Source organism: Chaetodon auriga, chromosome 15 (assembly GCF_051107435.1).
Source record: "Chaetodon auriga isolate fChaAug3 chromosome 15, fChaAug3.hap1, whole genome shotgun sequence".
Lineage (NCBI taxonomy): Eukaryota > Metazoa > Chordata > Actinopteri > Chaetodontiformes > Chaetodontidae > Chaetodon > Chaetodon auriga.
The window spans coordinates 15,132,916-15,149,029 of record NC_135088.1 but is presented as its reverse complement, the minus strand read 5'-3'; the positions used below and the strand labels follow the sequence as shown (position 1 = coordinate 15,149,029).

Below are 16,114 nucleotides of genomic sequence, written 5' to 3'. Positions count from 1 at the left end.
TCTTCAAGCGACTTACATAAATTCACTTGCATCGTAACCATTAGTAAGTCCAGTGCTCAGAGCAGAATGAGTGGATATGTGAAGTTTCGGTTCACGTCATGGCTGTTGTATCCGGAATTTTAGCCAGAGTGAGAGCTCTTCATTTCTCCGCATCTCGGACTTCATGAAACAACCCCTAGCTTTCTCCTCCACATCATTGCCACTGATGGTCGACCCCATTCATTGACCGCAGTGAGTAACCAGAGGGGTACGTTACATGTTGCAAATGAGATAACGTAAAGATAAACTGTGGATGTTTGACCTGGTGGTGTAAGTTATCATGTGCTCACTTGTGGACGATGTTAGCTTCGGTCAGCAGCTCACTCGGTCAACGTTACTGTTGGTCATATTATGTGTGACACACGGACTTTAACGTTACCTCAGCAGCAGCGACACTTTGATGCTCCGAGTTGAACCCGTCTCTCCCCTGTAAGGTTTGTATGCAGAACTAATTTCTACCCGTTTTTTTCGCTTTAGCTTTTACACGTACACATCTAACATTTAACACACAGAAAACAGTAACTTTCCAGGGTTTCCAGCTGACGTTACTTACTTAACGTACGAGTATTGCTAATGGCTGCTGGTACCTGTTGTTGCGACCGAAGTTACCGGTTCAAAGAAAACACCGTTTGACCTTTTAACTGGTTACTCTTAATTTTTGCCAGTAACCGACAGTGAAAGTGTCCCCCGGTCGCTTTGATATTTATTAATTGTTTTATGTCTGTACAAAGAAAAGCATTTGTCGCCCCCTGGTGGTTAGCGTGTGTTACACACATGCAGACAGGACTGAGAGTACTTCGTGTTACATCAGCAATGGAAGGAACGTCACACTGTACCGAAAAGTAGAAATACTGCTCATAGTGTAGTTTAGTAAAAGTAAGAGTAGTTGTAGACAACAACAATATAACGAATACATTGCCAACATAACAGTCCTGAGGGTCATTAGAGTGGATAGACTGAGAGGACACAGACTGTTTAATTAAACTATGCTTTTGTCCTTCATTGAGAAAGACACCTCCAGTTTCTGTTCATACAAACCTGCCTTTTGTGCTGCGAAATGCTCTTCTGCCCTTGCATTTTATCATTCATGACTGTCTCCACACAAGCCCATTCTTACCTGACTGTAAATAATTACCGTTGCCATAAATAAGGGCAGGTTTTATTGGAGTGAACTTTATAACCCATCTGCTGCTGCTGCTGTCTGTCCTGGCCTCTGATTCCTCTGCTGACACACACACACACACACACACACACACACACACACACACACACACATAATCACTGTCTCACACTCAGCATTTGAAGAAACAAATGGCTGATTATATTCTTTGTATGTTTACAGTAAATAAAGTACTCTGACAAGACGTAGCAGTGTATGTTGTGAGTGAATTAAGTGTCGTTTATTTTATGTATTTATTTAATTTTAATCCAGGTAGCTGTGAGAAAGAGACACCTCTTCTGACGACTTCTGAGACACCATGGCCCCACACCCGGTGGTCCAGGCTGTTATTGACCTCTCTGCAGGAGCCATAGGTGACTACAGTGCTTTGTCTCTCAGAGTCAGTAAACAAACAGTATTACAGTTTGCAGTTTTAGCAGTTTTTCATCTGTTTGGAGTAATCACGCTGCTTTTCTGCTGCTTTGCCAAACAACAGCTGAGCAGTGTCTAACGTAGCAGGAGATTTTGATGACTCCTGTGTTTTTCCGGCTCGTTTATCTCTGTGCTTCCATTGACCGTTTATACTGTTCAGTGGAGTGAAGCCCTCTCTGATTCTTATCTCTCTTCACAGCACATATGTTGCGAGCAAACGTGGACTTTTTTCTTGTAGTTCGTATCACAACCGTACTCTGTTTTTTGGTCAGATTCTTGACGTTTTTCTTGCTTTCTCTCCGCAAGGGGGAGCTGCGTGTGTCTTCAGTGGGCAGCCTCTGGACACAGCAAAAGTCAAGATGCAGACCTTTCCTACACTGTACCGGGGTTTCATCCACTGCATCGTGTCCACCTACAAACTAGTGGGTCTGCGGGGCCTCTACCAGGGCACCACGCCGGCACTGATGGCCAACATCGCCGAGAACTCTGTGCTTTTCATGAGCTACGGCTTCTGCCAGCAGGTCATCCGCATCATGGCCGGACTGCACAGCGACGCCGTGCTGAGGTAGGGTGAGGATTATACCGAGCCGTCCTCCTTGTTGACATCTTTGCCCTGAGAATGCGTGCAGGAGCTGGAACTGTTTATCCTTCTCTCTGTTTTAGTGACATGCACAAAGCCTGTGCTGGCTCCGTAGCGTCCATCTTCTCCTCGCTGGTACTCTGCCCCACTGAGCTTGTCAAGTGTCGGCTGCAAGCCATGTATGAGATGGAGGCATCAGGAAAGATAGCAAGGAGCCAGAAGTAAGTGGGTTTAAAAAGTCACACGGTTTTGGATGATACTGTACATTTGCTCTTACATTACTCAAAAGTTCTGATTGCAAATTGGCTCATATGCAGGAGATTCAGTTGTTCATTTGATACAGCTAAACTACCACTACACAAACTGAATTAAAGTTTGTTTTCATGCACAGATTAAACCCCTGAAAACTGATCTCTTTTCATCAGGATTACATATTTACATGTTTTTTCCCTTGGAAAAAAAAGTCCCTTCATGCCTTAAAATGGCTTAGATATATCTCTATACCTTTGCCTTCATTTAGTCTGCACAGATCAATGAATATGCAAATAATCCCCGCGTCTATCTCCATCCGTGCCCCCGCTGCTCTGCTGCAGCTCCAGCCACCAAACACACAAACCTCTGCTTGTCTTTCAGTTTTGCTAGTTAATATATGCGGCACAATGACAAGTGATAATGCTCTTTCTGAAGCACAGTGTGGTCGGTGGTCAAATCCATTATGAGGAATGAGGGACCACAAGGCTTCTTCCAGGGCCTGACCACCACCATCGCCAGAGAGGTCCCTGGTTACTTCTGCTTCTTCGGTGCCTATGAGCTCTGCCGCAGCACCTTCGCTGACTACATGAAATGTGACAAAGACGACATAGGTACTGGCAGGATTTTGTGTGTCAGCTTTTGGTGTCAGCTCCTCAGAATCAAAGGGAAGAGAGAGAGTCATTCAGTATATTTGTGTTGGGATTTTTTTAATTTAGTCACTAATGTTACAGTTGTTGGCAGTTGTGAATTAACCATCTAAAACAGGTTTTCCTCTTCATTCGTATAATCTGCGTTCACCTCCCTGTGTTCTCGTCTACCTGGTGCTCCCGTGTGTGTTGAAGGTGTGGCTCCAATTGTGTTCAGCGGTGGTTTCGGGGGGGCGTGCCTGTGGCTGGTGGTCTATCCCATGGACTGTGTCAAGTCCCGGATCCAGGTCATGTCTATGACAGGCAAGCAGGCAGGGTTCTTCAAAACCTTCATGACCATCGGCCGCACTGAAGGTAGGCGGGGTCGGCTTTGTTTCATCGTCTCGGCGGGGATGTTTGGTGCTCGGGTTATGCAGACTGTAATCTCCGCCGTTTCTTTTGTTTAGGTGTGAGGGCGCTCTACTCGGGTCTTACCCCCACCATGGTCCGCACCTTCCCTGCTAACGGAGCACTGTTCCTGGGTTACGAGGCCAGCCGGAAGCTCATGATGAAGCAGTTTGACTGACAAAATATGCATCACTCAAACGAGGGAGCGGTGAACTGGGAGTGTATTACAGCCATATAACCTCATCCAGACTCCAGTTTAAGCTTGGTATGTGAGGGACCTGGTTTTTGCCAGTTCCTGCTTTTGTTGAACTTACCTAAAAACTGCCACAATCCATTTCTCACACCTCTGACAGTATTTACATTGTTGAAACCCTCATATTAATATATTTTTTAGATTTAGATATTGCTTGTTTTTAACACTCCAAAAGTGATACTGCCAACGTGCAACATGCATACATGTATATGACACATGTGCGGCACAGTACTGAGAAACCTTGAGCAGCCTCTTTAGGAGGAATTGTCAACACTCCAGTTTTTTGTTTTGTGTCTACCTCAACAGAAATATGTTTCTCTGCCATTTTAAATCCTTTACTTGCTCCGTGTGCAGCCGCATGAGTAAGAAAAGAACTCCGTTACATTGTGAGATTATCTCAAAAGCACAAAATCGATGTAAAGTGGCATATACTAATTCACTGACTTGCATTTTCAGTTCTAGAATCATGCTCAGCTAAATATGGGCCTCATTTTTGGTTTATTTAGGTAAAGCGACAAAAAAATTTAAATAAAAAAAATTAAAAATGCAGTTCTGGAACATTTATATTTCAGACAGCATCATCTGAAGTTTTACAGGTTTCACCCGTCTCGAAACATCAAACACAGCCAGCAGGTGTTTTAAATTTGAATCTAATTTTATTTTCCGTCACACTGACTGTTTTTGTATTGACGTGATATTCTGCTCCTGTTGTCATCGAGTTTCTGTTCTTTTGCCTTTTAAATCACTTCATTTTGCCTTTTCTTTGTGTATGAGAAAACATCGACTGCCTCATCCAGCGTGCCATTTGCACACTGCGTTTCATGTGCAGGGCTTTTTTTTTTTCCAGTGCTTAGCAGTTGGCAGTTGAGAAATCTCATTCATATTCCGTTAGTGTTAATTGAGAAATGTAGGTATTTTAGACTGCTTGACAACTCGAGATGACGCTTGAAATGTTTGTATAGATATCAACCCTGATATTCACTGTAGTAATACAACCTACATTAAAGGTGTCATTGAAGAATAACTGTGTCCTGTGTTTCATTTGACGGGCTGTCTCTTGATTTTTTTTTTTTTTTTTTTTTTAATCAAGCCACAGGCTAATTTAATTGTCAAATGCCAAATACATTGTAATACAACAGAGAGATGTAGCAGTGGCTTAAAACCAATTTATTTAACTTTAACTGTATAATTAGCATGATTTACTTCTAACACTGTACCATTTTCACAAGATTTCTTAATACATTGCAAACATTTTTGTGTTAAGCATCAAGAAATACACATAAAAGTATAAAAATCTGTTAAACAAGAAATCACTATTTTTTGCACAGGCTGCAAGGAATACTATCAGTCCTCCAGCAGGGGGCACCATCAACTGTCATGGGCTCACAGTGGCTGTAAAAAAATAAACAGGCAAGGACAGAGGATGTTAAGATTGTCTGATGTAACTCAGTAAACTGAGTGTTTTCATTTCCACCTATTCATTTCAGGCTCAGCGTCATCTCACCCCTTTCTCGATGCAGGTTCCACACAGGCAGCCAAAGAGCCCGTTGATCATCTGAATGGCGCAGAGGATCAGCTGCAGACTGTTTGTGGCCACCAGAGTAGCAAACAATCCAATGTTGAACGGCACAATGTTCTCAGGCTCAGAGCAGAGGTTCCACAATTTGTCGTTAGTTAGGTATTTCTGCTCACTGTGCAGAGGAGCAGCTTTATGAATGACCAGGACCTCAGAAACTTCAGAAAAGTCATCAGAACGTTACTCACTTGTTTTTAAAAGGTGTGACCCAAACCCCGAGAACTTTGCAGAGGGGTCCGTACTGCAAACCGAGCACTGCCACAACGAAACTGTACAGGGCACCGAGCACACCCACTGCAGCGAATGCAATCGATAAGAACATCTGCAGAAGTTCAATGATAAGCAAAGGTCAGAAACATTTCTCTTTCTTCTCGCTGCATTCTCGCCCATGTTCATTCTCTTCCTCCTCCTCCTCCTCCTCCTCCTCCTCACATTTTTTCATACAACTGATAAATTAGGTACTGAGTTTCAGGAGGAACAGGCTCTCAGTTGTCCACTGACATTTCTTTCACCTCTCACATTCCTCACATGTATTCTGTCAAACTGTGCTTTTGCCAACAGTCACAAGACGAAATACACACTAAGCCCAACATACTGAAACATGTTTCAGCCTGCAGCAAATCAGAGTTTGGTGACATTTTCTGTGTGCGGGATCACACTGTATTTACTGCTATCGTCCTACCACACCTACATGTGACATCAGACAGTGCTATCATAACCAAAACTAGCATGTCTAACCTGACTGGTGTTTTAAAAAGTCACATGTGATCGTTTTTTTATCCGGAGCATTTGGAGAGCACATTTCAACTAGCTTTTTGCACATCCTGAACTGTTAAATATTCTTTTTGGAGAAAAGTACTGCACGTACTGCTCTGATGTTATCAGAATTTATTGCCGGGCATGTTATCTTTCCAAAGCAGGTCACGGTTTAGCGATGCAGACCCACACAGTACACTTTTTATGATTCGGTGATTCATAAAGTTTGATCATGTTCTGTTTCTTTAGCTGGACAAGTGTTAGTTTGCATACATAGACTATTTGGTGTGTGTGGTTGATATTGTTAATCGTTTAATTTTAAGCCAGCTGAGCTCAGCCTCTGAAACGTCTCACTCACCCCACAGCGATTCCCACAGCACCCCTTTGTTCCGGTCAAGTGGATGTACAATGCAGGAAGCAGCACCTACAGCAGGACGGATGAGTTAATATTCAGCTCAGTATAGTTAAAAAAATTCCTCATTTTCACTTTATCTTGATAACATGAAGCTTGTAGAATATGTTATGAGACTTGAAGAAACATTGCAGAAGTCAGCTTTTAGTCAGCTGGGAGGAAAACCTCTTCAAACTTTGCTTCATGTGTCATATGAGAGATGACGTCCACAGCAAGCCTACAGCACAAAACTAGTATTTTTTAGCTTTACATATCTAACTGACAGTTTTCTGAGGCTGCACATGAATCATTTCAGAAAGGAATTCACAGCAGCTCCACAGTCCACAGTCACACCCTTCAGTAACAGGTTAGAGGAGAGACAACTCACCATGACACCCCCTCCGATGACCCCCCCCATGTATTTCACCTCCTCAGTAATGTGTCCATCTCTGGCATACTTGACATCCCCATCAGGAAAGAACAGCACTATGTTACAGATGATGGATATGAGTACCAATGGGTACAGAGAAGCAGAAATGCAGAGGGAGCATTTTCCAGTACACATGTTGTCAAATAAGTGCTGTAAAAAGCTTTTGTTCCGCAAGTTTTAACTCAAATCCTTCCTGATTTCGGAGAGAAGTTCCACTTGGAAGTAGGTCACAGAGGGAAATGTCCTCGCGCTGGGAGCAGAAACTGAATATGGTGAGTGATTTTAGGGTGTGGGAGGTGTAATGACCAACTGATAACATGGACAAACACAGCCTGGGATAGGCTGCTGAAGTATACGTGACTCATACTGTGACATCTTTGAGGGACAACACTTGTGTTGTTGTGCTCGATCATTAATTTGTAGATGCACACTTTTTTGGTTAAAGATGCACATGCATTCAGGTCAAACATGTCACTGATGGTCACATGACTATTATACACTTATGTAGGGTGTTTGCTGATCAGGCCTCCAGCATGCTTATTGTAGTTAAATCCTAGTTTCTTGCATGTTACTGTAAGCTGCTTCCAGATTGACGTGGTGGGGAGTGTTGAGATTCACTGTGAGACATCTTCAGCTCCACCTGTTGTACACAGTATACAGGTCATGTATTGACATAGTGAGTGCAGGATCACAGGATGGTTGGACTTTACACCTGTGGCAGTGTGCATGGCAGAGCAAGAACAATGAGTCATTGACATCGACTGCAAAGCGCTGATAAATTACCACGCTGTGGAGTTCAACACTGACGGGACAGGCTGCATTTTTCTCTAGTGAGCTGATGGCCGAGGTTGTTTCCGCATTGTAACAATAAAGTAAAGAAAACTGTGAAATTTGAAAAAAAAGAAGAGGTGATGCTTCCCAAAACATGTGTTGTCCTCTAGCCATGCAGGGTGATGCAGTGTTCCTCATAAGATAAAGGTTCTAAATATGCTGCTGATGAATTGGGGTTCCCTTCTTCCCATAAAGAACTCAGAAGCAATGCATGATTTCAGGTGGAATAAAGTGTGTGGAAAAGGCCCCATCACTCCTTTAGGATTATTTACTTTATTCTCTTTCTCTCCTCACCTGAATTATGCCTCATTATACCCAGATTTTAGACCAATCAAGGCACAGTTGGCAGATTTAGCCTTAGCTCCCTTGAAGCAGACTGTTTGGTTAAATGCTGTGTTTTTGTATGTATGTGAAACACTGATTTGATAATAAATTCAAATCAAATCAAATCAAATACGCTTAAAAAAGATCATCTGTTACCAGAGACCAAAATTTCGACAGAAGGTTTTATGCAGATTCAGCCAGGAACGCCACTTGAAGTCATCCAGCACGGGGCACAAAGCAAGGCAACTTTATTTGTATAGTACGTTTCATACACTGGGGCAATTCAGCGTGCTTTACATGGTGATAATAATACAGCAAAAGATAAAGATTTTGAATTCAAAACATGCAAAAGTACCGACAAAAGATAAACTAGTGCAGGTCAGACCAGGTGAAATACAAAGAAAAGATGACAACAAATCCTCCCACAGTTAAAATGAAGGCTATTTCAAAGCTAAGCTGCAAAGATAAGCTTTCAGCCACTACAGGGTATGACAGGCAGAGTAAAACGGCAGAAGTTTCAGCTTTGACTTAAAGTGGTCAGAGTTGGGGCTCGCCTCTTATCATCAGGGAACTTACTCCAGGTATGTGTTGCATCACGACGAAACAGAGCATGTCAATTCCTCAAATGTGGTCGGACTGCAAATGGTTAACTCATGCTTCCTGTAAGTAAAAAAACAGAAGAGTTAAAAAAACAAAAACAAACAACAATTACAATAAACGTGGAGGACTGAAGGAAAGATTCTCAAATGACACAATTTCTGTGAGAAAAATCTGGATTCGATACAAGACAGAGAGCTGAAGTGTGACCTCTTCACCTTAAACACCTCTTTGTCATGAGAGGTTCCACACAGGCAGCCAAATAAGCCGTTGATCATCTGAATAGCGCAGAGCAACACCTGCACACAGCTGGCTACCATCAGCGTGACGAACAGCCCAGTGTTGAACATCACCACGTTCTTCGGCTCGGTGCACTCCCTCCACGACTTGACGTCAGACAGGTAGTTCCAGTTACTGTGTAAAGAAAGAGGCTCGTGAATAACCAGAGCTCCACCGTGTTTACTAATGTCATCAGGAAGTTCTGTTTGTCACCTCTTTTTGAAAGGTGTCGTCCATCCCCCGCTATGTTTGCAGAGTGGCCCATTAGCCACACCGAGCAGGGCCACGATGAAACTGTACAGGGCGCCGGCCACTCCCACTGCAGCCAGTAGGATGGATAAGAACATCTGCAGAGGTTCAGTGATCAGCAAAGCTCACAAAGTTTGACATGGTTGAAGTATTTTCAGATGGTGATTCATGTCAGTGTCTGTTTAAACACATTCCTGTTGCGCAGATCTTGAATGCATAAAGAAATGTTCTTTTTGAATAAGAAAAGGAGAAATGTGCTGTGGCTGATGATGCTGCATCGTCTTATCTATCACCTCAAGAGGAGCGAAACGCTGTGCAACGGTGATGCAGCACTTGCCTTTAGTTGAATGCGACGGTTCCTCTTTACCTTAAAAATAATTACTGACAAATAATCTTAACTTTCCTTTCTCTCCTTCTGAGCACCTGAAATGTCTACCTTTGACTGACTCACCCCAAAGCGATTTCCACAGCACCCCTGCTGTCCAGTCAGACTGATGAAAAGTGCTGGGACCAACACCTGTGATGGGATACGTTAGGTGACGGGGAGTTAGATGCAGCGTCAGCAGTATAAAACACGTTCAGAATAGTTCATGAGTTTGGCTGAAACAATTCAGCACTTGGGAAACTTTACAGAAGTCAGCCTTTGGTCAGGTTTTGAGGAATGCCAAATGCTTCGTGCACAAATGCACAAAATTAGGACTCAGGAGAGTCCAAAAACCAACAAAACAAACAATAAACAGTATAAAACCAGCATTTTTCAGATTTACCTGAGGCTGCACATATTTCATAAACAAGTTTACAGCAGCTTTTAGGCCGCAGTCCCACCCTTCAGTAACAGGTTAGAGGAGAGACCACTCACCAGTAAACCGCCTCCAATGACTCCCCCCATGTATTTCACCTCCTCAGTGATGTGTCCATCTTTAGCGTACTTGGCATTCCCTCCAGGAAAGAACAGCACTATGTTACAGACGATGGACAGGAGCACTAGCGGGTACAGAGTAGCAGAAATGCAACGGGAGCATTTTGTGATGCACATGTTGTCAGAGTGAATGCTAACTAACTGCTGTGAAACCTCCCGTTCACCAGGTCTCTGCTCAAATCCTTCCTCTTTTCAGAGAAGCCCCCACATGAACCGAAAGAAGAGAGAAGTGCTAAATCTTAAGAGTGATGGTGAGGCTGTGGGGGAGGTGTAATCAGATGATTAACTTCGGCTACATTTGCGTTGTTACGTGTACTTAAATAGCTTTTTTGTGCAAATTGTAGTTGTTGGAGTAGCTTTAATGCAGTACACTTTGCACTTGGGTACAGAGAAAATCAGTACTGTGTGTTTTGTACCTCTTTTAACTCTGGACTGTGTTGTCTCAATGCATGTTTTAACACCTGTTCTGAATTCATGTAATTCAGAATCAAGTTGTCTTCACAACTGGTAAACTAGGGATAAAAGCAATAACATGGAAACTATCTTATTTAAGTAAAACCTGCAGTGTTTGGCAAATCTATTTCTCTGCTCTGACCTCTGAGCTGTATGGGTAAAAGGTACACTTACCACCACTATTTCTTTATTTATTTATTGTAAATTTACTTCATACATGGTAAGGGAACAATAGTGCAGAATGATGCAGAGTTTGACACTAGACGTTTTTACGTTCATCTACTCAAGTTCCTCTGTGCTCACCTGAAATCTGAATTCAAGACTGTGCCTCCAAAAAGCAGCATTTTGTGAAGTTTGGAAGTCAGTCTTGTGTGAAGCCTCCAGAGCAAACACTCAGAGAACAGACTGTTCAGTGACGTTTGAGACATCTGCTCTACCTGATGTGTGATGTGTTGATGGATATGGTCTATGCTGCATTTTACTGCTGTAGATGTTTACAGCTGAATTAGTTGGAACTCCTTTATGTATGTTATCTATGAGGTCATCACATGTCCTGTGAGAGCTCCATATCTCTAAAAAGAACTTTTCATGGGCCAGGTGAGACTCTTTGATGACAGCGTGGACATCAGCCTCGGAGGTGAGTGTCCCCGGCTCTGCAGACTGTAAACACTGGGGGAACTTTGGACCACTCCCCCCGTCCCCCCGTCCGTCACTGAGGAGCACTGCGGGCTGCAGCTCAGCCACCATGGCCACGTCTCCCCTCAAACACCTCCTGGTTACATATTTAATGCCAGAGAAATGTTACGAGGAGCTTTTCGTCAACTTTTACATGCACGGTGAGGCTGATCGTTGTGAAGTTTCGGAGGAAAATGGGTGAAAAGTTGCGGTAAAGTCTTTCCAGATGTGCTGGAGGAGGGGGAGCCCCGGGGGCGTCCCCCTCTCTCACTTACAGATCTGCGCCTTTTTTGCAACCTAAAGCTGTGATTTTGTATGTTAGGGTTATTCTGCCAGCTACTCGTTTCCAAAAGTGGCCTGTCGATATCCAACAGTAGCCGCTGACTGTGTTTAATATTCTTCATTGTCGTCTCAGTGCCTTGCCTCAAGTTCGTACTGAGCAAAACATCCGGATTGTGGATCTTACTGGACTCTTTGCTGGGTAAGACTGAACCTGTGTGACTGAATGACATGACAGCAGCAGGGCATCACTAACTAACACAACCAACAAAGATGATAGTTTTTCCTCTGACATGCTCACAGAAGAAGTATTCAGACCCTTAAGTAAAAGTACTAATACCACAATGTGAAAGTAGTGTTTTATATGAAGTTTCTGGGTTAATGTTGCTGCTGTATTAATGTGCATGTTGTATTTTCCTGTTGTCGATGTTTAAGGTTGAGATCATTTGAACTGCTTTACATACTGCTCCTGTGAGAACCACGTATCTCTGAAAACAGTAAAAAGAAAAAATGCTTTAGCTTTGTGATGATCAATCTTTCAGCTAATCCGAGAGGAATTTTAAATAGAGATTTGGAGATAGTGGAGAAGATGTATAACACACTCAAGTGAAGTACAATGACCTCAGATGTGTACTGAAGTACAGCACTTGAGTAAATGTACTCAGTTACATTCCATCACTGCTCACGGGTGAGATTATACAGCCCACTCAGATTATGTCACTCTTTTACACTATGATGATTGATCACTATTGATTGGATCTCAGTACAACACAATGATCAAATTAGGATACGAACAGTGGAGATAACCACGACAACATCAGGCCCAGTGATGATATCAGAAAAGCGCTGTATTAACAGATCATCCATGCAGAAACACGTTCATGAGAAACCGAATGACCACAACACAGTGTTATATGGATATTAAGATGTTTTTTCAAAACTGCTGCGTCTTCCTCATTATTGCTGTCAGCAATGCTGCACCTCCTCTGCTCCACCCTCACCTCCTTGTCTGTCCCTGCAGCACAGCTACCTCAGCTGCTGAAGATACTGTGGAGAGGAAGTGCGGCTGGCCTGAATCTGACCTCCGCCCTACTGCACCTCTATGCCGTCTCATGTCCTGTTGTATACGCCATGGCCAACAACTTCCCACTCTTGTACGTACGACCATAAAAACTCGGTCTACGCTGATTCACTGGCAGATTAAACCATGAATCATTATGTGATATCAGTGTCACTGGTTTTATTTCATCATCATGTTGCAAACTTCTCAATACGTATTGATTTGAAATCAGTTATATTGTTTGAACGTGTGACTCACTGTGGTAGTGAGTCAGGTAACATCCATTCAACATGTATCAAGATAAAACCTGCTCTCCTCAGTGCATGTTCTGTCAAGTTTAAAGTTCGTTAACGTCCATAAAGTGTTTTAAATGAACTGCTCTGCAGTGCCTGGGGTGAGAGGCTCTTCACGCTGGCCCAGACAGCAGCGATCGTCTTCCTCATCATGCATTATCGTGGTGACACGCACACAGGTACCTGCACGCATTTTCACTTTCCAACACAGTTGAGTGTGAGTGTTTACTCACAGCACGACATTGTAAGTGGGACTGACATCTCTGAATGTCCTCTATAAAGAGGTGTGCAAACAAACCACACACTGTAAGATTCGAGGCTATCCCTAGCCAGTGAGGAAAAGGCCTTCCCCTTAATGTTTACATGCCAAGGGTGGATTCAGATAACACGTTATAGCGTTTTGGCCACTGCTACAATGCAAAAGTAAACACTAGATAGCCGCCATGTTGGCCATGTTTCCATCAAACCGTTTCCTCTACCCATCCACACCAAAGATGTTTTAGTGCAGGTCAGAGCTGTCACTCATTTAGAAGCTTTAAGTACTGAAATTTGATAAAGTATATCTAGACAAAGCCACAGTCTTATGCTGGATGTGATTTATCAGCCAGCCACAGTGTTTCAGGTGACTCACACACTCTTCCTGTTTCATTTTCCAGTCAGTGCTTTCCTGGAGCGCCACCTTGTGACTGACTCAATACTTGACTCAAACTTTTCACAGGGACCTTTTGTCAGAAGAGAAATTACAAACCTTCTCTTAAAAATAAACAGCTGCTTTATTTTTAAATGAAAAAAAAAAAAAAGTAATGATGATTTATCTGAACTTTTGTCAGATAACTACTGATTTGTCACTGACCATCAGTATTAAAATTCTTGATAACAAATGTTTGAGTGTTTCTCATTTGTTTCTACCATCTTTTATCATCCTGTTTTTTGTTTTTCTGTGGCAGGAATGCTGTTCCTCTTGGCTTACAGTGGTGCACTGTTCCTCCTGGGCTCATACGCAGCTGCAGCAGTCATCTCAGTGATGCAGCTCTCCAGTTTGGCAGCTTTAATTGCGAGCAAGGTAGCAGCTCAGTGCCTTATCTGTGCAGCTCTGATTCCAAAAAAGTCAAGGCGCTGTGTAAAACATCAGTAAAAACAGAATGCAATCATTTGCAAACAAACTGTGTTTACTGACAACTAAGTGTCCCTGAGCTCATGTACTGATTTCCTTTATACAATCATGTGTTCACAAAGTGGTGAAGTTGATGAGGTGAAACATCAAATACATTGTCTTTGTACTGTTTTCAATACTATATGATAAAAAAGAGTAGCAAGTTACCACATTCTGTTTGAATTCTATTTACAAAGCGTCCCAACTCTTTGGACTCAGGGATGTTTTATTAATACGATCTATGAAATGTGCTCAGTGCTCGTTTATCATGGGAGTGAATTGATTTGCTGGATTTCTTGTTTCCAGGGTCTCCAGGCAAGAACTAACTACTGTAATGGCCACACAGGCCAGCTGTCCACTCTGTCTGTGTTACTGTCGTGGACAGGGTCTCTGGCTGTTGTCTTTCTGTCTCTGCAGGTATTACACTCAAACATCAACACAGCTGCACAACTTCATAGTTCACACTACTCCAATCTGCCATTCTTGTGTTTACTAACTGCGATTTCTTCACACTTTGCTTTGTAGCAGACAGGAAGCTCATTTATCCTTCTGTCAAACATCCTCTCAGCCTGTCTCAGCTGTGTCCTCCTGGTTCAGGTCCTCTGCTACCGGAGCAGCACCGCCAACGCTAAAAAGAAGAGCACGTAGATGGTGGAGGAGGTGACCAATGAACGCTCACATCGTCCTGCTATGCAGCAGACTCGAACGAGCACACGAGCTTTCATTATTTCACCCATTAGTTCCTCCTCAGTGGTTGAAGAAGGAACATCCTGCTGATGATGCATTCATGTCACCAGATTTACTGTTTACACTGCTGACTGGAGAAAATGTCCATGTCGGCCTCATCGTGGTCCTTCCAGTTGTCTTGCTGTGTTACAGCCTTTACTTTGTCTATTTTGTATCAAATAATATATGATTAAATATTTGTCTTACAACCCTTTTTGAAATATTCGTGACTACCATTTCATGCTTTTCACTTTATCAACTCACTGTGTTGTTATCCCCTTTTTTATATAACGTCTCCAGGTTCACTGAGCATGACTGCCATACGTCCAGTGCTGCTACCAGCAGCTACTCAGCAGCTCATGGGGTTACAGATTGCAACCGACTGAATATCCCTCCCTCACCTCTCCAACGGTGGCCAAAGAAACATGAAAGGCCCTCTTTGGAGCCAGTGTGACTCTGTGTAAGAGAACACACTGGACCTTTAAATGTTTTGTTGAAGTGCTTGACGAGGTATTTACCTCAAGTCAATTTCTCTGCTCAGCTTTTTGCTGCCGGACTGAGTGATTGAACATTAACTCTGAAGTCCCAATAGGGGCAATTAAGGGAACATTTCATGAAAAAGTACAACAGTAGCTCGAGTAAATGACATCAAGATGATCATTAAAATAATAGTTTTAACAAATGTTGGATTTGAAATATACTAGAACCCATTGATGTTTCTATATTTCCTCCAAGACACCAATTTTGGGTGAAAGCACCTTTTCTTGAAGACCTCTGGACTGGCCTCTGAGCTTCAAGTAATGCCAGCCTCCGTGAGCAAAATTTCTAGTGTTACTCAGTAACACTTCAGACATTTGCAGGAGCTCTGCCAAGACACACTGAATTGGCTGTGGCAGCACAATGACACATTAACCTTGTTTGTTTTGGCAGTTACATGATGGCTTCCATCCAGCTGAACACAAAATACCAGTCATTGCTCACAACTTGTAAGAAGATACTTTTTTAATGGGTTTTGACAGTTCAACAAGTCGAATTTTACATTCATATTTTATGCGTTTTCACACCTGTTGAGCTGTACTGTGAATTACTGTCTCATGAAAATGTTGATGCAGAGTTAAGGTGCTTGTTAGTGAAAGCATGCAGAGTTAACCGCGCTGTCACCTTCAGCCACCTTTAAGTCCAGTCATTATCTGTGTGTACACAAGGATCTTGACGTCCGGCATTTCCATGTAACGCTCAGGTTGTTACTTGTGCATTTTCACCACGGCTGACTTTCTGAATGACCCTGTTAGTCATACAAAGCCAGCGTTATAACTGCCAGTTTAGCAGTGTGAGGGACACATGACCACGAACACGTGTCGCAGAGCTAACTGC

At 42.9% G+C, this 16,114-nt stretch overlaps 4 protein-coding genes across 8 annotated transcripts; 2 read left to right on the top strand and 2 right to left on the bottom strand.

Annotated features, from left to right (window-relative positions):
• The first annotated feature begins 156 nt into the window (after positions 1-156).
• slc25a15b (solute carrier family 25 member 15b) lies at positions 157-4,765 on the top strand. Of its 4 annotated transcripts, XM_076749714.1 has the most exons (8): positions 187-247; positions 427-473; positions 1,472-1,572; positions 1,937-2,195; positions 2,294-2,431; positions 2,898-3,073; positions 3,305-3,463; positions 3,556-4,765. In XM_076749714.1, exons 3-8 carry the CDS (start codon positions 1,518-1,520, stop codon positions 3,672-3,674), a joined length of 906 nt encoding a protein of 301 aa, XP_076605829.1. In that variant the 5' UTR covers positions 187-247; positions 427-473; positions 1,472-1,517; the 3' UTR covers positions 3,675-4,765. The 4 variants fall into 4 exon arrangements, with proteins under 4 accessions (XP_076605827.1, XP_076605828.1, XP_076605829.1 ...); XM_076749712.1 differs by having other exon boundaries at positions 157-473; XM_076749713.1 differs by having other exon boundaries at positions 186-473; positions 1,476-1,572.
• Positions 4,766-5,070: 305 nt separating this feature from the next.
• Positions 5,071-7,037, bottom strand: tm4sf21a (transmembrane 4 L six family member 21a). The gene is made up of 5 exons (XM_076751105.1): positions 6,861-7,037; positions 6,440-6,505; positions 5,514-5,647; positions 5,254-5,440; positions 5,071-5,141 (listed from the first exon to the last, which is right to left on the bottom strand). The coding sequence occupies exons 1-5, from the start codon at positions 7,035-7,037 to the stop codon at positions 5,133-5,135; spliced, it is 573 nt and encodes a 190-aa protein (XP_076607220.1). The 3' UTR covers positions 5,071-5,132.
• A 1,244-nt stretch (positions 7,038-8,281) lies between these two features.
• On the bottom strand, positions 8,282-10,285 carry LOC143332967 (transmembrane 4 L6 family member 1-like). The gene is made up of 5 exons (XM_076750852.1): positions 10,042-10,285; positions 9,634-9,699; positions 9,147-9,280; positions 8,873-9,068; positions 8,282-8,717 (listed from the first exon to the last, which is right to left on the bottom strand). Exons 1-5 carry the CDS (start codon positions 10,216-10,218, stop codon positions 8,709-8,711), a joined length of 582 nt encoding a protein of 193 aa, XP_076606967.1. The 5' UTR covers positions 10,219-10,285; the 3' UTR covers positions 8,282-8,708.
• A 989-nt stretch (positions 10,286-11,274) lies between these two features.
• On the top strand, positions 11,275-14,693 carry LOC143333231 (mannose-P-dolichol utilization defect 1 protein-like). 2 transcript variants are annotated; one of them, XM_076751230.1, is made up of 7 exons: positions 11,275-11,390; positions 11,645-11,710; positions 12,530-12,662; positions 12,955-13,040; positions 13,809-13,924; positions 14,321-14,431; positions 14,543-14,693. In XM_076751230.1, the coding sequence occupies exons 1-7, from the start codon at positions 11,300-11,302 to the stop codon at positions 14,660-14,662; spliced, it is 723 nt and encodes a 240-aa protein (XP_076607345.1). In that variant the 5' UTR covers positions 11,275-11,299; the 3' UTR covers positions 14,663-14,693. The 2 variants fall into 2 exon arrangements, with proteins under 2 accessions (XP_076607345.1, XP_076607344.1); XM_076751229.1 differs by having other exon boundaries at positions 14,540-14,693.
• Positions 14,694-16,114: the final 1,421 nt, after the last annotated feature.